Source organism: Benincasa hispida, chromosome 7 (genome assembly GCF_009727055.1).
Source record: "Benincasa hispida cultivar B227 chromosome 7, ASM972705v1, whole genome shotgun sequence".
In the NCBI taxonomy this organism is placed as follows: Eukaryota; Viridiplantae; Streptophyta; class Magnoliopsida; order Cucurbitales; family Cucurbitaceae; genus Benincasa; species Benincasa hispida.
In genome coordinates this window covers 47,926,755-47,949,407 of record NC_052355.1, presented here as the reverse complement: position 1 = coordinate 47,949,407, position 22,653 = coordinate 47,926,755, and the positions used below count along the sequence as shown (strand labels likewise).

At 37.2% G+C, this 22,653-nt stretch overlaps 2 protein-coding genes and 1 long non-coding RNA gene across 6 annotated transcripts; 1 reads left to right on the top strand and 2 right to left on the bottom strand.

The window, feature by feature from the left end:
* Positions 1-3,204: 3,204 nt before the first annotated feature.
* On the top strand, positions 3,205-6,900 carry LOC120082192 (polygalacturonase At1g48100-like). 2 transcript variants are annotated; one of them, XM_039037458.1, is made up of 7 exons: positions 3,205-3,864; positions 4,148-4,279; positions 4,732-4,959; positions 5,048-5,092; positions 5,167-5,374; positions 5,852-6,042; positions 6,212-6,900. In XM_039037458.1, exons 1-7 carry the CDS (start codon positions 3,472-3,474, stop codon positions 6,617-6,619), a joined length of 1,605 nt encoding a protein of 534 aa, XP_038893386.1. In that variant the 5' UTR covers positions 3,205-3,471; the 3' UTR covers positions 6,620-6,900. The 2 variants fall into 2 exon arrangements, with proteins under 2 accessions (XP_038893386.1, XP_038893387.1); XM_039037459.1 differs by having other exon boundaries at positions 3,212-3,864; positions 6,227-6,900.
* Positions 3,866-8,110, bottom strand: LOC120082193. The gene is made up of 2 exons (XR_005483086.1): positions 7,817-8,110; positions 3,866-4,254 (listed from the first exon to the last, which is right to left on the bottom strand). It is a non-coding gene; the product is annotated as an uncharacterized LOC120082193 (long non-coding RNA).
* An 835-nt stretch (positions 8,111-8,945) lies between these two features.
* LOC120081834 (secreted RxLR effector protein 161-like) lies at positions 8,946-11,838 on the bottom strand. 3 transcript variants are annotated; one of them, XR_005482958.1, is made up of 3 exons: positions 10,106-11,838; positions 9,813-9,896; positions 8,946-9,196 (listed from the first exon to the last, which is right to left on the bottom strand). XR_005482958.1 is itself a non-coding variant. In XM_039037008.1 (2 exons), the coding sequence occupies exons 1-2, from the start codon at positions 10,137-10,139 to the stop codon at positions 9,514-9,516; spliced, it is 417 nt and encodes a 138-aa protein (XP_038892936.1). In that variant the 5' UTR covers positions 10,140-11,838; the 3' UTR covers positions 8,946-9,513. The 3 variants fall into 3 exon arrangements, 1 of the variants encoding a protein (XP_038892936.1); XR_005482959.1 differs by having other exon boundaries at positions 8,946-9,896; positions 11,164-11,838; XM_039037008.1 differs by having other exon boundaries at positions 8,946-9,896.
* Between the last annotated feature and the right edge of the window lie 10,815 nt (positions 11,839-22,653).

Here is a 22,653-nt window from a genome sequence, read left to right as displayed (position 1 = left end):
GAGGTTAGAAGTTTAAATTTTGTTATCTTTCTATGTCGTTGATTTAAAAAAAAAATAATAATAAAAATTAGGTGCTTCATTGGTGACACCTATAGTGGTGCATCGCAATGGATTGTCCAATAAAATTATGACACATTGAAAATAATTTTTATTCTAAAAAATATTTTGTTTAATATTTTTTTTCTTTGTAGGTAAGAAAATGAGATGCACATGGGTAGGTATCCTAAGCCGCACCTAATCATTACCCAAAAAAATAGTAGTACTAGAATTCATCTCCATGTAGCCCCTTCAATTATATAAATATATTAGAAAAATTATGAACATATGTAACAAATTTGTGATTAAGATATTCGGGTATATTACACAATGATGAGTACAGAGCAACTTGAGATACACCCAATTAAATATATATATATATATATATGATGGAACTAATACAAACTATTGAATTTTAGGATTTTTAAAATTTTTTTATTAGACCTAAAAGGTTTAAAGTGAGTGAAGGAAAAAGTTGATAAGAGAACAAGATAACAAGTAAAATAAAAATGAGAGGCAAGTTTGTTTGTTGGGATATCACTTTATTTTAATGTGAAATATATTTTCAAATGGTTAGAAGTTTTTTTTTTCTTGGTTTTGCTGGCATTAAAAATCTTGAGATTAATTACAGTTTCTACACTTGTACCAATAGATTTAAGTCCACTTTAATTTGTGCCTGCATTTTGAAATGCTTCAAACTTTGTCGGTACACTATGTTTGTTACATGTAATAGTTCTTTATTGATGGGTGTTAAATAAAAAATAACAACAAATATAACAAGCGGTCTCAAATTATTAGTGAATATAATATAATATTAAAAAAAATTACAGATATGGCAAAATTTAGAGCTATCTAGAGAGGCTTAAGGCTATATTGTTACTAAGTCTATCAATAATTTGAATCTATCACAAATAGATTTTACTGTATTTATAATTATTTAAACATGTTATTATACGCTCATTCATTAATTTTAAGAGTACTATCCATTGCAATTATCCTCAATAAAAACAAAAAAAAATGACATTAACTTATTTGACATCATAGAAGAATACATTTTTAATATCCATTAACCACCCTTACGAATTTAATTATTTAAAACAAGTACAATAGGAAATTTTAAAAAGTTAATCATATGGAGATTGAAGTTGTCAACGTAAAAATATAAAAGCAAATTGCGTTCTTCAAATATATAATTGAGTAAATGTATTAAATGGTACCTAATCTATAATTTTTTTTCTCAATTGGATCCTTAATCTTTAAAAAAAATAATTTTATCTGCAATATATTGATTTTTTTCACTTACATTTTGTCGTAGAAAAAATGTTCCAATTATTTTTAATAAAAGCTTGACCCATCATTAAATTATATTTTATTAATATATTTGAACATGTGGATATATCATATGGAAAAAAATCACCTTTGTACAACCCAAACTTCACGCATATGAAAATCTATCGTGTGACATTTTTTTAGAAAAAATATATATCTTTTTATAATGTAAGGAAATGGGTTGCACCTTTTCATTGTCCAGACAATACTTCGGTATATTCCAAGATTTACCCATATTTATGCACCTATCTCATCACATACAATAATAAATTAAAATATTTTATTAAAAAAAAGTAAAAAGAATATTCAATATATGTGATAAATTATGATTGAACAATTTAATAAAATACAAAAAGATAAATATAAACCTAAGATAGACCTAAATATTTTTCAATCATATAAATATGTCACTTGAGATAAACAAATTTTTTGGTTGGTGGACAAAGTGCATATTAAATCTATTTCCATTTGTACTAAAAATGCTATAAAACAATAATTCAAATGATACATCAATTTTACTTATTTATTTTTGTAACTAAAAAAGTCAATTTATTTAAGAGTATATTTGCTAATAATTGGAGTCCATTATGGGCTTGACATGAGTAAGGTAAGACATAATTGGGTTTTAATTTTATAGTTACGAGAGCAAGATGAAATAGAGAATTAGGGAATTAGCCAATAACTAAACAGTAAAAAGACAGATGTAAAGACAACAATATTCAGGAGCCTAGCTAGCCACAGAGATGTATACATCTAAAAAGCTTTAAATACTCAGAGTCACAGCAACCACTTTTTAATTAAGTATTTCTTCCCAATCAAATTAACTTCCCTTCTCTATTTCATGTCATTTTCACACAAACAAAACAATAGCAACATGGAGGAGAAGGTCTAATTAAGAGCATAACAACAACAAAGAAAGAAAAACTCAAAAGTGACAACCAAATGACATGACATAAGATTCCTTTAGAAATCCAAAAACTTAAATTGATGAATTAAGGTAAATTTAATATTATATCAATATTTTAACACAATCTAAACCATTAGAAAAATTTTAAATATACGACTTGGGACATTGAGTTGTATCCCCCAAAACCATGGGTGAAAAAAAATTCTATTTTAGTATTGGTTATCTCACTTCAGTATAAAGGATTACTCCTTTCAAGCAAATGTCTTTGCGAAATTTTATGCATATATAATATACATCCTTTTTGCTTTATTGCTTGAGACACACTCGCAAACTCTCTAAAGGACGTAAGTCATTCATAAATAAAAAATACTCTGACTTTTTTTATGAAGAAAGAAATTATTCGAGAAAGCCACTCAATTTTCACAGACAATTTTGAACCTCGAAGATGTATGAAAGAAAAATTCTAAAGGTACCTCAAACTTGTATCCAGTGATTAGTATGAACCAATTATATTGCAATAGTCTCATTGAATAATTTTTTCAGTCATAATGTAGTGGGGAAAATTTTGGGAGAGAGAAGATTGGCCCGTGATAGTTGCATGTGACTATAATGAGCTGAAATATTTCAGTGCCTGCCCTTCGTTCTTTTACCCTTATAGACCCACACAATCACATGTCCTGATTTCGTCTTTTATCTTTTAACTCCTCAATTATATGCTTAATTAATCATTTCACTTCCAAATATTACAGATAAACCAGACATATCCTAGATGGTGAATCAGACAACCAGGTACGACCAATGTACAAAAGAATCTTGGCTAATTTTCATACATCTGGTTCTGGGTTACTTAGACGACGTCGTGTTGTGTGTCATAAGAACTAAGCACTGCTAGTTCATTATTTTAACTAGACTTTGGTAAGTGTGTGTGTGTGTATATATATATATATATATATTTAAGTTACAAGCTCCATCAGCAAATTACAAGACACGTGGCCAAATACATGGAGTATTGGGTAATAGTTAGTTTAAAATCAAAATGATAGCTTTGCTTAGTTTCTGTGGCTTGGCTTCTCCATGCATAGACTACTGACGCTAGCTCTGAAGTCCCTTTCTCTATTTAAACAACCCCAAACTACTTTGTCTCTCTAAAAACTAAATTTATCTTTCTATCTATCTTTCTTTCTTCTTCTCTCTTTCAAATGTACATGAAAATGAAAGGGATAAGTTTCAGAGGGCTCACATTTATGTGTCTGGTGGCATTTCTTGTCTGGTCTTCTAGTTTGGAGGGCTGCCATGGAAGAGCCACAAGCAAGCATTATTGGAGGAAGAACAGAGTGGCTTCGCCTGCACTCTCCTCCAAGAAAGGGAAGGCTCACGGCCACGGTGGCTCTCACAAAGGCAACCACCATGGTAGTGCATCAAAGACAAAGCCACCACCGTCTCGTAAGACACCGCAACCGCTGCCACCGCCAGTTGCTAAGCCGAAACCAGATATCCCTCGCAGTCCACCACCCCAGAAGGGGGGTCATTCTTCCATTTTTAACGTGCTGGATTTTGGAGCTAAAGGCGATGGAGAAACTGATGACACTAAGGTGAAACATTAAATCTTTATCTTAATAAAAATAGTTATGAACTTACAATTGCACATTATGTGTACGTGTGGTGGAAATGGTATTTTACGGGGAAGGGAAATGGGAAAGGTAGGGTGGGCCCATCTAGAAAGACGGAATCTCGTTATGGCAGTTGGGTCAGGATGTGAGCAAGAATAATTGGGCGGAGTAGACAGCATCCTGAAAACTAACGCCAAACAGTTGAAAAAGTCTCTTTTACCGTCAGTAAACAGATGTAACAGTAAAATAATCTTGTATATCGCAGGCATTCCAGGACACATGGACAGCCAGTTGCAAGGTGGCAGCATCAACCTTCATCGTCCCATCAAAATACGTCTTTTTAGTAGGCCCCATCTCCTTCTCTGGTCCGTACTGCCAGCCCAATATCGTATTTCAGGTATCTAATCTTTCATTAATGTCTGATTTTAAAATGATTAAAATTACTTTTATCATATTTAAAATCACTTCAAAATATACGTTTCATCATTTAAAATCAATTCAACGTTTAATTTTATACTTTTAAATACAATTTTCATAATATTAAAATTGATTTGGAATGATTAAAAGCATTTTTTAAAATGATTTTTTTAAAAAAAAAATCGAAACATGCTATAAGCTTTTTGCATCAATACTACAAATTACTCTCACTTTAATCTTGTGTCAATTTTATCTTTCTAGTTTTCAATCAATTTTTTGGATGATTCATGATACACGTACCAATCCAACCAATTGACATGAAATTAGCAATTTCTTATTAAAATTACGTTTTCCATCGAAATTAATCTATTCTCTATGAGAGAGTTAATAGAACTGCAACTGTTACTGTTTTTTTTTCATTTAAAAAAAAAGTTGGACGGGACAATCATTGCACCGACGGACTTCAAAGTTTGGGGTAAAGGTCTATTGCAATGGCTACAATTCACAAAGTTGAAGGGGCTAACGATCCAAGGAAATGGAGTTATTGATGGAAGGGGTTCAGCATGGTGGCAAGTTTCACCTTATGATGATCCCATTGAGGATGAATTCAAACAACTTATTCCACTCAACAGCACTCTAAAAGAAAAGCCACCAGCCCCGGTAACTCACCCATCTTCAAACTCCACATTATGGTATCTAAGAATTTTCTGCTGCATTTTCTCTAAATTCAGACTAAAACATATGGCAGGCAAGAAGTGAGCTTGAGGGAAAGATGCCTAGGATCAAACCAACGGTAAGCGACATACTAGATCCCTAAATTTCTTGAGCTCAGACCCCTTGACACGGCTCTGTTCTTTTGTTGTACAGGCTTTGAGGTTTTATGGAAGTTTTAACGTTACCGTCACTGGCATAACAATTCAGAACAGTCCTCAATGCCACCTGAAGTTCGACAATTGCATTGGAGTCTTAGTTCATGATTTTTTTGTTTCATCTCCAGGTGATAGTCTCAATACTGATGGAATTCATCTGCAGAATTCCAAGGATGTGCTAATCTACAGCTCCACTCTCTCTTGTGGTATGAATTATTTGGCATAGAATCATTATCTTTTGTAATTCTAGATCTTATTGTCATTTTGACCATAGTGGGGCATGGTGTCATTACATGAAAGACTGAGACCTGCATATATAAGAACCAATCAGTTCTAAAAACTATTGGAAAACTCAATGACATCAACCAATGGATTAGTTTTATCAATTTGGATGGTTCCGGTGAAAACATAAAGAATTTTAACCCTCCCTTATCATCGCCATTGTCCAGCAACCATATGCAAGACGTGAGGCAAATAGATCGTTCCCCAATCTTCTCCTATTTCTTTGCTATCATTCATGTAACTTGAAGTTCTAAACCAGACTAACTTATGCACTAATCTTACAAAAACAACAACCTAATCCTACAGCATTTGGTCATAAGAAAACTCAATTCCCCCCCCCCCAAAAAAAAAAAAAAAAAAAAAAGATGAAAACTGACTGCTAGGTTTGATCTCATACACAGGTGACGACTGTATTTCAATACAAACTGGATGCTCAAATGTGTATATACATAATGTCAATTGTGGGCCAGGACATGGAATCAGCATTGGAAGTCTGGGGAAGGATAACACAAAGGCTTGTGTTTCTAACATCACTGTCCGGGATATAACTATGCATAACACAATGACTGGTGTCAGAATTAAAACGTGGCAGGTATGCATTCAAAACACAATTCATTTTAGGATTAACTCATCAATGGTGCTAGTCTTGATCAGTTAAGTAAATGCTTTATTTTGCATTAGTCTGTTATCTTGAGGAAGATAGAAACCTATAAGCAACATGCACTGTAATATCAAACCAGCTCTCTCAAAATTCATTCCAGACTGTGCATCTGCAGGGTGGATTAGGTTTTGTACAAGGAGTCCTCTTCTCAAATATTCAGGTTTCCGAGGTTAAGATACCAATAGTTATAGACCAATTCTACTGTGACAAAGCCAAATGCTCAAACCAAACTTCAGCTGTGGCTCTATCAGGAATAAACTATGAAAGAATAAGAGGTACTTACACAGTAAAGCCAGTACACTTTGCCTGTAGTGATAATCTGCCATGTGCAGATATATCACTAACTGCAATTGAGCTGAAGCCACTGCAAGAACTCTATCATTTATACGGGGCCTTCTGCTGGCAAACTTTTGGAGAGTTGAGAACTCCTACTGTCCCACCAATTGACTGTTTGCAAATTGGGAAGCCATCAAGCAACCAAATTCAGTATGATTTTGATTCTTGTTGAGTGTGAAGTCGATAATTATTGGTGTAATTCACTTGTGTGGTTGGCATGATTTTCCAACCCCTTTTCACACATGAGCCTATGCTTTGTACATTTTAGTAGTCATGGTTCATAAGATTACTCTGTAAAAGTTATAGTTCGGCCCATTGAGATACAGGCATGTTGCTTTGGCTAGAATGCAGTAGTAGAATGCTGCTTCTTTGTCATAGTACGCTTCATTGGGTGATTTCATACTAAAGGCTCTATGAAGGTTTTTAATAGATCCATCTCTTTGTATTTCAAAATTTTGCAATTTAATATAAGTTGAACTAAAATCCTATGTCATACCGAGAAGTAAAATGCATACGATGTAACAAAGAATCTAAAAATCACGATAACTCGTAAGGTAAATATCATTCAAAAGAACACCCTGACCAACTAATAGTAATAAAATTCTGGAAATATCCCACACTTTTTTCAAGTTTGAAACTGGACCAAACATCTTCTATGATAGTTTTATTTAACTTCCAAGAATCAGGATCCACTCTTGTCCACCCCACTAATCTACTAAGAGATTTCGCTTGCCTAATCTAGCTCCAATAAAAAATCTCCAAGTTGTTCAACTAGTTCATATTTGGGAATGTTCAGACTAACTTACACACATCTCAACTATTCTCACAAAACAACTAACTCTAACACACTTGGTTGTCAATGAAATTCATAGAATATTAAATTCTAGATATGTGATCATCATGCCTTAAGTCCATTCCTTCTAAGCCCTTTATTATTTACCTTGTCTCTATTTATAAGTCGATACGAGATATCGACTCATGGAACCAATCATAATTTTAAAGGAACAAACCTAGAGACTATAGTACTTCTCCCTAATGATTTTGTCTGATCTTCACGGAAACAATGAAAAGAGAAACAAAGATACATAGTCAGACAAAAACAAACACATCGAATGGATGGAGAATCTTCGATGCTCCCATTACCAGAGTGAAACAACCATCGAAACCACACAGATACTACTTCTACTCAACAGAACCTTCTTGAGCAAAATGGATCATTGGCAGTAGCATGATCAAACATATCTCTCGCTAACCACGAAGTCCAAAAGGATTACGTATACATACGATTCAAACATAGTACTGAATTTAGGAGAATCCTAGTGAAATGGCAGTAAAGAAGCATAGATGAGTAAAGGGACTACAGACTGACCTCGATTGCAGTGGATAGACGATAGGAGAACCCAGGCCACATCAATGGCTATGATTTGACCCGATCTGCGATGCCCCTGTGTTTCTCTCCAATCAAGCGGTGGCGGCAGATTATAAATCCGAGAATCAAAATACAAATACACCCTTCATCGCAAATGGCCGCTTTGTTACAATTTCTGCGGGCTTTTAGGTCGGAGCAGATCCTCCACTCCCCGGTTCCTCCCTCTCCCGCCTTTTCTTCCCGCCCCCGTCCAGTGTTAAAGAATAATCCCAGTTTTGAGACATACTAATCCATGATAATGTAAAGAGTGTTCTCCATTAATTTTGTTGTTGTTTACGTGGCATCTACTCTCTATGGTTATTGTTACATATTGTTACTTATTACCAATAGGATTAGGCAGTCAAAATGTATAGTGCTGTAAAAAAAACAATCCAATTATATTTGTGATTCAAGACTATTAAGATTCATCTATCAATAAAAATCTCATTTTGATTACATTAATTTTCAGTAAACATGATCTCAATGGCTATCGCCCGTATGATAATTATTTGGCTTTTTTATTTTTTATTTTTTTTATATTAAACTTATAAACACCTCTACCATTTCTAGATTTTTTACCCATTTAGTAATCATTTGATTTTTTGTTTTTAGTTTTTTGAAAATTAAGCTAAGCATACAAACACCTCTGCCACCTCTAAATTTATTGCTTTGTTATCTACTTTATACTTATGTTTTCAAAAATCAAACCAATTTTTGAAAACAAAAATCATTTTAAAAACTTGTTTTTGTTTTTAAAATTTGTCTAATAATTCATACTTAAGAAAGATGTAGATTATTGTAATAAATATAAAAAAAATATAGGTTTAACTTAAAAAAATAAAAAAATAAAACTAAACACAAAAAAAATGAAATGATTAACAAATTGTGAAGATGTTGAATCGAATATCAAAACAATAATGAAAAGGAAGAAGAAGAATGACACAATGAAATTATAGTGGTTTGACTTAGAGTCTACATTCTCTTTGAATCAAAGAGAGGAATTTCATTACAGTTGAGATGGTTTACAGATTTCGTTCTCCTCCTCAATGCTGAAGGACTGAACTATTTATCAAGCTTTTTGGATTTATCACGCAAAAGGTACAGAGACCGTTAGGAGGAATATTCTAATAACAAAACTTGTTACAACAATTTTAGTCCAGCAAAAGTCCAAAAAAAAATAACAAAAGCCCAAGAACATAAGTTTGAAAGTCACTACAAAATGGGTATAGCCCAACAAACACCCTCTTGATGAACAAATTCAGCTGCTTGCAAAGAAAACCAACTCTGATTCGGTTCTTCAAAAATCAGAATGTGAAACAAACATCCCTGAGCTTCAGCAAGCTGTAGAGATATTCAAAACGATCAAATGCAACAGTTCTAGTCAACATGTCAGCAGGGTTATGAGAACCATCAATTTTTTGTAAAACAACCTTGCCTTCTTAAACAAACAGTTTTAGTCAACATATCAGCAGGGTTGTGAGAACCATCAATTTTTTGTAAAACAACCTTGCTTTCTTAAACAATTTCTCTAACATAATAGAGTCTTACATCTATATGCTTGGTATTGTCATGAAAAGTAGGATTTTTTGAGATAGCTAGTTCACTTTGACTATCACAAAACAATTTGATAGAACAAGATATCGAACACATCTCATAGATCAACCTTTAAGCCAAACTGATTCTTTGGTAACATCTGCCAAAGCCATATACTCTACTTCAGTGGAGGACAAAGTTACCACTGATTGAAGGGTTGATTTCCAACTGATAGTATTGCCAAATAATATAAAAACATATAATGTGAGAGATCTTCGTCTATCAGAATCAATTGCATAATCTGAGTCAACATATCCAACAATCGTATCAACAGAATCATCACTTTTAGAATACAACAGTCCCTTATTTACAGAGCTTTTTATATATCTCATCACCAATTTGGAAGTCTTCCAATGAGTTTTACCTGGATTACTCATAAATCTGTTGATGACACTCATTGAATGAGCCAAATCTGGTCTACTAGAAATCATTTCATACGTAAGACTTCCTACAAGATTGGCATAAGGTATCAGTTTCATACCATTTTTATCTTTTTCAGTAGAAGGTGACTAATTAATTGACAATTTAAAATGTTGAGCAAGTGGTATTTTAACAGATTTGCATTCCTCCAAATTAAAACGTTTGAGAACTTTTTCAAAATAATCAGCTTAAGAAATGAATAAAGAACAACTTTGTTTATCTCTAGTGAGATCATACCTAAAATCTTCTTGGCCAATCCCAAATCCTTCATTTCAAACTTGTCTTTCAATTGAAGTTTAAACTTCAAAATCTTAGAAGAATCATTAGATGCAATGAGATATCATCAATGTATAGTAATAAAAGAACAAAGATCTTTTGATTAATTGTTTTGTTGTAGACACAAGTATCAAAAGAATTTTTAATGAAGCCCATTGAAGCTATAAAACTGGCGGAATACTTGTTCCATTGTCTAGAAAACTGTTTAAGGCTATATATAGATTTTTGCAAATGGCATACCATATTTTCTTTTCCAGTTTGTTCAAAACTCGGAGGTTGCTTCATATAAATGTTATCATCTAAGGTTCCATACAAGAAAGTTGTAGTAACATCCATTTGTTCAAGTTCTAAATCAAATTGTACCACTAAGGATAATAGAACTCTAATAGATGTGCGTCTGACAACCGGAGAGAAAACTTCACTATAATCAATGCCCTCCTCTTATGTGAAACCTTTGGCTACAAGTCATGCTTTGTAGCGAGATTTTGAAAACCTTGTATGCCTGGTTTAATATTAAAAATCCATTTACAATCAACAATCTTCTGATTTTCTGGTCTATCTACTAACACCCACGTAGAATTCTTATTTAAAGAACTCATTTCAGAATCCATTGCTTCTAACCATCTTTCTCTATCTCTTGAGTTGATAGCTTGTTTATAAGTACTGGGTTCTGGTGGTGAATTTTCTTCAAAACAATTTAAAGAAAAACTAACAAAATTAGCTTCATCATATCGAACAGGTGGTCGAATGACCCTTTCTACCTATCTCTAACTAACTGATAAGACTATATGGTTTAAGGATCTGGTATTTGAGTGTTAACAATGGAACGACCTCCCTCTAAATTTGGTATTGAAGGAAATCGGACATGAGGATTTCCATGAGCAGTGGAAGGATCGTTCCAAATTTCATTCGTATATGAACATTCACAATTACAGTACACAAACGGAAACAACGGGCTATGCGCAAAACAGAAGCATGCTTTTTTTTTTTTTTTAAGATAAAGGGAAGAACAAACAAACCTTTGAAGACTCATCTTCAATACCCTTGATCACGAACGCTCGAACAATCAGCAACACTGCAACTCTCCAATGCTCGAACACTTCGACCACTACACTACATGATCAATAGGAATCTTGAACACAACAAACACTCAGATCACGAACACAGCGAACGGCCTCCACAGAACCTCGACTAGTGTCAAGTTGAGTATGACACCACCACAAAGATTACCTTGGTATTCTCGATGTGAGAATCTAGAGTGTGGGTTGTGTGGACTTGGTTAGAGGCAGAGACTGAAGGAGAACAATCGTGCAAATGATTGAGCAAGTGGAAGATGTCAAAGCCTATTGTATAGGACGATGCCCAATCGTTTAATAAAAGCTATGTGATCGTCTAGCTAAAGCTATGCGATCGTTTAGCTCATCGGCCAGCTGAGTGTCTATCGTATATAAACACTCCACGAACATCTAGTCTCTCCAAGCTATCGTTTAATAAATCTTATTTACTTGACAAGCTTTTTATGAGAACTTTTCAAAATTGGAAATCTCAAATTAACAACTACTAAAATTAAGAAAACTTTTTTCCTTTTATCTCACCGTTACCATGAAAACTACCAACAACCTCCCACTCAATTGGTTATTAAAGAAAAAGAGATAATTATTCAATAATTAATATTATTATAAATATAAATGATAATCAAATTATCATATTATATTTATAACCTATAGTTTTAATATTTCATCTCATGAAACATACAAACCATTGCTCTTTTTCTATTTCATGACACTTAATATAAATCTCATTTACATTAACCCTCCACTAGATGTATCTCATACACCATACCGATCATATCATATATAATCGAATTATCTTTTGTCAATTTGAACATTTCAAATCAAAACCAAGAATTGATCCTCAACTTGAATCCATTTAGCTACCAAGAAGACCTTATGGACCTGTAGCTCGAAGCTCAATGGTACATGAATAATTGACTAAACTCTTTAGTCATGGGATCCATCATTGATAACTTGTAGAAATACAAGTTATTTATATCACCTTATCTAGATATTGTGGCCAAAAGTTAGTGTATATGCGCCGATTGTATGAAAATTAGCTTAGAATTACAATAATTATAAATGATAGCAATTACACCCACTAACACCATAAAGATGGAAGACAAGCCGAATTTTACTTTGTTTTGCAGGAAACCAAGTCACCGCTTGCGCTCAAGGCTCATGAGAAGTTGATCAACGCATCTCTGTCACATTGTGCCCGTCAATCAATAATGAAGACACGATTACTACAATGACGGTGCAATGTGACAGTCGATCCAGAGCTGACTTTCAACCGTATGCAGTAATAAAAATAACACCGTATGCGAACTCACGATTGAAAGATGCAGCTGAGCAATGAAAAAGCGGAGGATTAAGACACGTGTACCACTAACGGTTGTGCAGAATTGACAATCTGATTGCATAATAGAAGGAATAATATCCTTCCATTTTCGAAATTACCATAACAATCAGTGGGGACCACAAGGCCGGAGTCAAAGACTTGCACCTATAAATACCCCATAGATTTTAGAGAAAACTTATGCTACTTGATACGGGGCGAATTGCTGCTAAAGTGTTGAGAGAAAAGGCTGAGCTGAATGCTTAATTGAAGAAATCCGAGAAGAAGACAAGACAAGGCCGAGAGGTGAGTCTCAGATCTATTCTGTCAAATACCCGATTTGAAGCTCTGTGTAAAGACCCCTGCTACCGGTTGAGCAAGCCTGAGAGGGAAGCTCTTCCTATCATCAGATCCATCCAATCCGGCAAGTAGATCTCCATCGAATCAGTGCCAAGACGTTGGCGCTTGTTTGTATCTGTTCTATTTCTTTCATCGTTGTATTTCACTTTCTCTTTGTCTCTTCATTCACACACCATGTATCAAACGCTTAATAGATATATTAAATGTTTCGATAGCTTTCATATTCCATTCTCTGTCTATTTACGCTCACCCATTAATCACTTTCTTCATGATGTTTTCTTAATTCCCTAATAGTTAATATGAATTAAACAAGTACTTAATCTGTGTTAAAGATATAAAATGCATTTAGCTAAGGCATGCTAGACGGCATCCTCATCTGCAAGAGTATAAGTGAAGATGCCATTCTGATCTATCGAGAGAAGATTAAAAGAATGCGTTAACTAAAGTGAGTAGTACTTCCAGACATGGAAGCAACCTTGCGTTCATTACATTAGTCTCTGTCTCACCACAGACATGTGAGAGCGCGGCTGATAACTGAAAGGTGTACGCCAAGGGAAGAGCAGAACCGTATTTATAGCTTCAGCACAATTGAGAACTTGCGTTGTTTATATTATTTATCTTTCTCTTTCTATTATGTTCATAAGATTTGTCGCTGCATCCCATGTTCTTTGCATAACCTTCACAGCCAGCCTTGACCCCAGCATCGTGTATCAAGAAGCATGTATCTTGTATCATCTAGCTTAGGTTTACTGTATCTTATTTTCATTATCACATCTTTATTGCTTTCATTTACTTTACCGCAATTTTATATACTTGTACACAAAACATCCTTTTTAAAGATTGAAAAACCTACCACAATAACCTAAAACAGTCCCTGTGTTCAACCTCGGATCACACCGAGAAACTTGCGGTGGAATTACACTTGGTTCCATCGTAAGGAAACTTGTGACAATGCATGGCTTACTACGTGAGCATCCATAATTAACGCATATCTAGCAGTAGTATAGCATCATTTCGCGCATAGCATAGAACATCATCAATCATAACTATCAACGTCCCCAAAAAACAACAAGTTTATGGCGTCGTTGTCGGGGACTGTTAACAGTTTATTGCTTGAGTGTGTTTTTGGTATTTTGCTACAGATCTCATTGTACTGGCTGTTCATCGTGGAGAGCAGCCTGACGGTTTATGAGTCCTGGTGCTGAACCAGAATTCGAAGCTGACCCTGAGATTGAGCGTACTTTCCGCACAAAGGCATGTCAGAACCGAATTAGGCGAAAGAAGGCAGCCAGCATGGCGGACAACAATGATAATGCGGTATTGGTTGTGAACCAAGGGGTTGTTCGATCGGCTCAGGATTCTGTCTTCCTAGCGACTGATCGCAATATCCCAATGCGTGATTATGCGGCACTCAATTTGTATGACTTTTCGCCTGGAATCTCGAGGCCGATTGTGGAGGAGAACACACGTTTTGAGATTAAGTCGGTCATGCTGCAGATGATTCAAAATGTCGGGAAGTTCGAGGGTCTACAAGGTGAAGACTCACACGCCCATCTAACCAGCTTTATCGAGATATGCGGCAATTTTTCCTTACCTGGCGTGACCCTAGAGAATATAAGACTGTATTTGTTCCCCTACACCTTGAGGGACGAGGCTAAGAGGTGGGCTTACTCACTGGAGCCAAATAAGATTACTTCATAGGAGCAACTGGTGGAGCGGTTCATAAAGAAGTTCTTCCCACCTACCGTCAACGCAAGGCGACGAAATGATGTGTTGAACTTCTAACAGATGGAGAATGAGACCCTAAGCACCGCCTGGGTGCGATTTAGGAGACTGGTGAAAAACTACCCGCATATCGGGATCCCCGATTACATCTTGATGGAAACGTTTTATAATGGCCTAAACAGAGCAACGCAGACTATTACTAATGCCTCCACGGTAGGAGGTTTTATGGATAAGACATACACAGTGGCTAAAGTCATCCTTGACCGCATCTCGCGGAATATGGATGACTGGATCGACGATGGATATGGAGGTCGAGGCACCGAGAGAAGGAAAAATGAAACAACCATTGTCCTTGCGGAGACAATCACCACGTTGGCCGCTCAGATGGCCGTGGTGACCTCGATCCTCCAATCAATGGCAATTAACCAAGGAGCCATTGCTCAATAATCAGCGCAACCTGCTACATCGACTCAGGTGGCCGCAATCAGTTGCGTCAATTGTGGAGGGGCTCACGGAGCTGACATGTGCCCATTGAACCTTCAGCAAGTGTGTGCTATCCAGAACAATCCCTTCAGCAACACCTATAACCCGGGCTGAAGGAGTCATCCTAACTTCAGTTGGGGAGGCAATCCCAACCTAGGAGAGCCAGTTAACCATCAAGAGGGCAGTAGAGGGAATCCGCTTTTTCACCACAATCAAGGGCAATCAAGACCGCACAACCAGCAACCATCATCATCTAACACCTCGGGAAGCTCGTTGGAGACGCTGCTGAAACAATATATGGATAAAAATGATGCAGTGATACAAGCACAAGCGTCTTCAATAAGGAATCTGGAGATCCAAGTGGGCCAGCTGGTCTCTGAGCTAAGAAGTCAAACACCGGGAACATTGCCCAGCAATTCAAAAGCCCCAGGATCTACAGGAAAAGAGCAATGTCCTTAAGACATTGAGCAGGCAAGTTTGGTCGCCTGCGGAGATGTGGATTGCGATCACTCATGACAACACAATTTTCAGTCCATATGTCAATACTATGTTTAATGCTTTATTAAATTGTTGTCTCTTTAAATTTTGAATTTTGTCTTTAATTCTTCATTTAATTTTGACTTTATGAATTTATTTCCTCATTTATTTCTTTGCATTTAATTTTGTCTCGTCTTTAATTCCTTGACTTTTTCTGTAATTAATGTGTTGAGCAAAATGGTGAATGATTGAGTAATAAAGAGAGAATTTATTGCTGCAAGTCATAGAACTTGCGTTGATGAAAAAATATATAATAAAAATAATAAAACAATTAACAACAGGTATGCAAGGCGACAATGGACGCATCTCAAACCAATAAGGAATGCTTTGCGTTCACCTAACTCAACTATATTGAGTTAAGGGGTGTGTTGTGCTCGTATATGTCCTTTGCCCGTCCTTAGCTGAATGCACTATGTTGAGGCATCCTCCAGAAATGCGTTGGTTAAGGGGTGTGTTGTGGGGATATATGCGTTGTTGCCCGTCCTCTGCGAAAATGCAGTTGCGTTGGTGAGCACAGTGCATTAATCTTTATCTTGCGTCCATTCAAATAAAATATTAAAGAAAATTCTTTTTGTAATTTGGGAAGTCCATCGTTTTCGTTAATCCCAAAGCAGATTATGAACTTCGGAGATAAGATATAAGGACAAGCCGTTTATCTAAAATTAGCCATACAATTGAGGGAGTATGGAACGCGCGCTTTGAAGCTGATCGAAGGGCCCCTGTCGCCGCCAAATAAAAATCAGCATTTCCTGGCTCGACGATCGGATCACTCCAACTTATATAATAAAGACATTCTCCCTACATTGGTAAAACACTTTTAACCTATTTTAGGCATTCTGAAAATCCTTAATTGCTGTCTTTGCACCCAAACCTTTCTTCTCTTTCCAGGGCAGCTCAAAGCATTTTTACCACGGCCTTTTTTCTCTAAAAGTATGATAACTATTCATAGGAACTTGAAACCAACTCCCAACCCAATCATGCCTTCACCTTCACACCTGACCAAATATCAAAGTATGTAGCCAATCGCTTGAGAATTGCGAGGCATTTCCTGAGCTGCTTAGTCGCAAGACTTGCCGGCCCAGCCCACACATATCCTCAGAGACTCGCCGTAGATGGATGATAGTTCCAGGATGAAACCATTCAAATCCGTTAGAGCCTCTTATATTTCAAGGAGATAGGTATCAGCACCATGAGCATGACCTTTCGCCAACACCTGTCATCTCAATAAAATGTGAAAGGAGACGTAGATAATTATGGATGTGTTGGCAAATTTTGAGTACCTTGGAGCGCAAGGAGGGTGGACGTGCCTCAGGCAGGGGTTGTAAATAACTTACTGCCTATGGAGGAGGAGACTAGAAGCGTGTGGTAAAGGATGGAGTAGTGGTGGTGGAGGAAGTGGTGGTTGAAGAAGAAGAGACGGGAAGAGGCGTTTTGGCCCTTGAGATTCCTGAGGTGACTGGCAACATAGAAGCCTATGACGGACCTCCAAGAAAAGAAGAAGAAGAGATTACGAGAAAAGAAAGAGAAGAAGAAGAGATTGCGATAGAGAAGGTTAAGGAAGGCGAGGTTGCGTTGGAGAAAGTTGCGGGGGAAGCACAACCAGAAGTGGTTGATGAAAAGAAGAAGAAGAAGAAGAAGAAGACTAAGGGAAAGAAGGCTAGGGAGTCTGAATCTTCCCATCATCGCAAAGAAAAGAAGAATAAAGAGAAAAAGGATGATAATGAAGATGAGGAGGCCAGGAAGGAAAGAAAGAAAAAGGAGAAACAAGAAAAGAAAATGCGACGGCGTGAAGAGAGGCGCTTGAGAAAAGAAAAGGAAGCGAAACATAGGGCTGCGAGCCCTGGTGGAGAATCAACCTCCGTAAGGGAGGACAGGGGGGAAACGGCAAAGTTGATGGAATCGGCGCAACCCATACCAACGTAACAAGTTGCGACCGATGAAGGAGAAGAAGCAGAAGGAACCCCCCTAATGTGGCGTCGCAGGGAGAATGCGCCGCAAGGGTCCACAATTGACCCTCAAAAATTAATTTTGGCATTGGAAGAGGAGGAGAGAAAAAGAAAAGAAGAGAAAGAGAAGCAAGAAAAGATGGAGAGGGGCAAACTCATCATCGCAGAGGGGAATAGAAGAAAAAGATTGGAGATTGAAGAAATGTGAAGCAACAATGAGCTTGCCCGCCTTGCGAGAGAAGAAAGAGAAGGAGAAGAAGAAGAGAGGAGGAAGAAGGAGGAACGGTGTCTATTGCTGGCCTCTGAGCAATTCGAAGAAGAATTTGCGAGAGAAGAAAGAGAAGAAGAAGAAGAAGAGAGGAGGAAGAAGGAACACGAGTACAGATTGTTGTTGGAGAAGATGAGGAAGAAGCGCGAAGCCAATAAGCGGCGCTTATATAAGAGCAAGGGCAAAGAACTCGCAGAGCGCGAGAAAGAAGAACAACACAAGGAGGGGGAAAGGAAGGAAAGACAAGCAGCCCGCCTTGCACTGGCAAAAGGAAAGACTATAGAGAAAGCAGCGAACCCGTGGCAGCTAAGAAGCGCTCATCAAAGAAAAGGAAAATGATGATATGTTGATCGAGCATGAGCGCTTGCTTTCCTTACGTGAATCCATACTGACCCTCAATCACGAGCGTAATATTGGACATGGGTGCGGACACATTCTGCCAGTGCTCACAATCATCATCATGCCGTCCAAGGTGGTGCCGAAAGCTTTTACCGTGGGCGTCCTCATGGAACAGAGGATGCGATGACCTTTAAAGGAGAAACAGTATCCTCTACAGCGCAAAGGCGACTCAGCGAAATTCTATCAGATGGAAGACAACCCTGATGCACCAAGGAATAAGATTATTGATGATTCCCACAGAAAGAATAGATGGATGATTGCGGTTGGGAAGGGTATTTAACGCAACCGGGGCACGAAGTGGTCGTTCTCGACTCAAAGGCATCCGTACCTTGGAGTCCAAGTCCTTGCTACTTGAGGAAGCTCTGGGTCTACTTGCGTTTAAGAGGCGCGCTTGATCCAAACAACGCATGACATAAACTATATCAAGGAATTCGGGTTCATGGCCGTATACTGCATAGCCGCGGCATTCCTATTGCACGATAGGGCAGTTGATCCGCAAAGGCAGAATCGAGCCATTAGTGGGGCATGTTCGAGGTAGTATTTCTTCCCGTGGATTATTTCAAGTTCTATGCCTATCTACGGGGTGTAGCCGTTGATAAAGGACCATCGCAGAACGTCACGCCCATCAACATAAAAATCTTAAGAGATGACTCAAAAAGATTCTCCACACGCCACTCGAGCTAGCCACAAAGAGCCTTACGATCGTTTGTTGAAGATGCCTCTTCAAGAACCAGGGGCCAAAAGACAGCGAAGAGAAAGATAAGAGAAAGAAGAAGGTCAGGAGTCAACCACGCAAGATCTAGAACCTCTGACCCCACTTCCTTAGTTATCCGGCCTCTAAAGCCCTCTCCGAGCCCAGACAGCGCAACCCTATCTGTCCCCTGCACGACAATTTTACAAACTCTTATTGTCCCCAAATCTCCCTATGATTTATAGCAGTAGCCCCATCCTTCACATCAGCTTTCATCACCGCCAACCCACCATTCCCACACGCCGCATGATTGAATACCACAGATTGAGGTGAAGCACCTTTTGTAACACCCCACACCTTTTTATTTATTTATTATTAATGTAAAAATTTTCCCCTTTTCAGTATTTGTCCTTAGTTGAGGGGCATGTTTGGAATTCCGAATTTAAAGTATGAATTCGAGATGTTTAAGTGTTTTCATGGAATTTATTCACAAATTTTCAATTTTCAAATGCCAATTTAAAAAGTTATGGCAGGATTAATTATTTTTTGGAAAAAGAAAGAGGATTAAATAGTATAAGTGGGTTAAGGAAAGGATTTAATTAAAATATACTATTTTCCTTTTATTATTATTATTTTTTTATTAGTTTTCTTTAAAAATAAAAGGGCACCCCATCTTCATCCCGATGCCGCTCCCTCACAGCCGTCCCTCACAGCCGCAGCCAATCACGAATCACAGCCGCCCAGATTGGACGTTGAACGTCCGCCGTCAGCCACGAATCCAGTCGCTCGCATCCCTTTCTCTCTCTGGCGACCCAAACTGCGCGACCTCTCCCTTCTCAATCGCGTGTCCACGCCTCGCCTCGCCGCCGGCCCTTCGCACGCCTTTGCTCATGTTGTGACGATCGTAGTCCACTCTCAGCCGTCCACGGGTGCCAGATCGAAGATCGTGGGTTCGACGTCGTTGATCCGTTTTGTCCGTCTGGCGTCGCTTCTTCGTCCAACCGTCGCCTAGCTCCTACCGTCGTCGCGGTTGCTGTCACACCTCTTTTGGGTAGATCTTAGTTTTAGGTGTTTTCTGGGAGTTTAGGTGTGGTTGTTTTGGAATATTTTGGGTTAAAATCCGTTAAGTTTTGGACTTGCAGAAGCATTATTCAGAGGATCTTGAGGACGTTGCTCATCGAGGAGGAGACTGATTTTTTCGTCAGGAATTGTTAAGTTTTGGGTGAGTAGTTGGGCTGTTTGTCTTTTGGGTTAAGGGTACTATAAGAAAATTAAGTTACTATTTGGGACTAAATCATGTTCAGATTGGCGTTTTGGTATGAGTTCTAAAATCTGCTAAGAGGAAATATTGAAGTCGAAATCTTGCGAGTTTTGTTTGGGTAAGTTTTGGTGACCGTCTGATTTAAATTTTTATTTTGTCATGATTCCAAAGACTGAAATTTAGTATTATGTCTGTATTAGGGGACTTAATTCATAGTTTAATTTTTTTTTTTTAAGAGCATTAGCTTAGATTAATATTTGAACTTGACTTCGAGGTAAGTAATCTTATCACTGAAACTGCCACGGGTCAGGCTCTAGTTGTAGCTAGCATGATAAGTATATGTTATGGTAAATGTTAGCATGTTGATTGACAGTATGAATTGAATCAAAGTATGTTCTGGCACAAATTCTGATTTATTTACATGCACACCTGAGTGCTTGATCGTTAGTAATGTGATAGTATGTGTTTTCATATGTCGATGTCTAAATCTGCTGCGTTGAGGCTTACTGATGTTGTGGCTTTATGATATAAGTTATACATGGATGATGTATAATATGTTGTTAAGAGTTATGGGTATGTGATACAGCCATGGTGTTAAGGAATTTTTTTTTATGTATGCTTTAGAACTGTACCATGTTGAATTTTAGCACGTTAGGACTGTGTTAATATCCTTATTTGATTAGTTAGATGCCCACCAATTTGTGTTTCCTTCGGGATTCACCAGTTTTTGTGTTTCCTTCGGGATTCACCAGTTTTTGTGTTTTCCTTCGGGATTCACCAGTTTGTGTTTCCTTCGGGATTCACCAGTTTTGTGTTTCCTTTGGGATTCACCAGTTTGTGTTTCATTCGGAATTCACCAGTTTGTGTTTTCATTCGGGATTCACCAGTTTGTGTTTCCTTCGAGATTCACCAGTTTGTGTTTCCTTCGGGATTCACCAATTTTGTGTTTCCTTCGGGATTCACCAGTTTTGTGTTTCCTTCGGATTCACAAGTTTTGTGGGCATACTTAACTACAATAGATAGGACTCAATCTCTTATATGTTACATGCATTTATGTGCCATATGTGGGTATCTAGAGGACATAGATGCCTAGCCTGACCCCAGTGGTGGGGTTACTTACTAAGTATTTCATACTCATTCTTTCTTATGTTGATGTTTCAGGTAAGGGTAGAGATGCACTGGCGATGGCGCAGCGAAATTCGTGATCGAGCCACTGGGATTAGTTTTTACGCTTCTGCATCATGAGATTTAGAATTCCTTTCATGTTTCCCTTAATGTTTAGTTTTGATGTTTGAAACTTAGTATTAAGAATTGTTTTTCAAATGCACTTATTAACCTTTATGATTTATGGGTACCCTACTATTATTTTTAACAATTGCATTTATTAAATGTCTTTTGAACTTCTCTTGTTTTTAATTAGCATTTATTTCAAATAACTGAGTGCCGTTTTAAATTCTTTGCATGCATTTATTTTAGTAATGGCCTTACTTAGGTCCTAGGGCCGGGTCGTTACACCTCTGCCCAACCCCAAAACGATGCTGGCGAGACATCGTAGACACAACCATCCTTCACCTCTATGGCTGCTAAGTTAGCTGAAATGAGAACCCTCTTCTCTCAACAGTAGGAGCTTGTCTCTCACCAGAAACACTTCTTCAATCAACGCTTTGAGATAGTAATGGAGCGCATTGATGAGATTCAACGCAGTGCTGCAACTTCAAGGGAGGCGCTCATCAATATGCAGCGTAGTATGCATAGGACTTTCCTGCACCAAAGACAGATAGCGGAGTGTAATCAAGAGTATTTTAATTTTCTCATCGCATATCTTCATGGACCGATGGTGCCTCCGCATCTAAGGCAGCACTTATTATTTGATGACGCTTCGTCTACACCACCTCAACATCCTCCGCCAGATCCCCCTGCTCGTCAACCTTAATAGTTACACTTTCTTCCAATATATTTTTTTTTATGCGACCATTCAAATTTTGTATTCAATTCATTTATTCTTTGTAAGTTAATCAAATTCTTTGACTCTTGTACAGGCAATAGAAAATTTTGTATTGTGTTCAATTATACTTATTTGTACACTTTGTTAATATTCAATACAATTAGAGTACATAATTCACCCTACATTTTGCATGTGCCTCTTTTTTTTTTTTTTTTTTTTATCTTCCTTTGTTAATTTTTGTGATGTTCTTAATCTTTTATTTTTACGATCTTCATTGCATTGCTATGATGTATTATATGTNATCTTCCTTTGTTAATTTTTGTGATGTTCTTAATCTTTTATTTTTACGATCTTCATTGCATTGCTATGATGTATTATATGTTTATACTTAGAAACCTTTCCCATACTTAGTAAATTCTGACTACCACTTAGTTAATTCTTAGTTTAGCAGCACTTTATCTTTTATCTTTCAAAGTTCTGCTCAAACCTTCTTTTTGAAATTT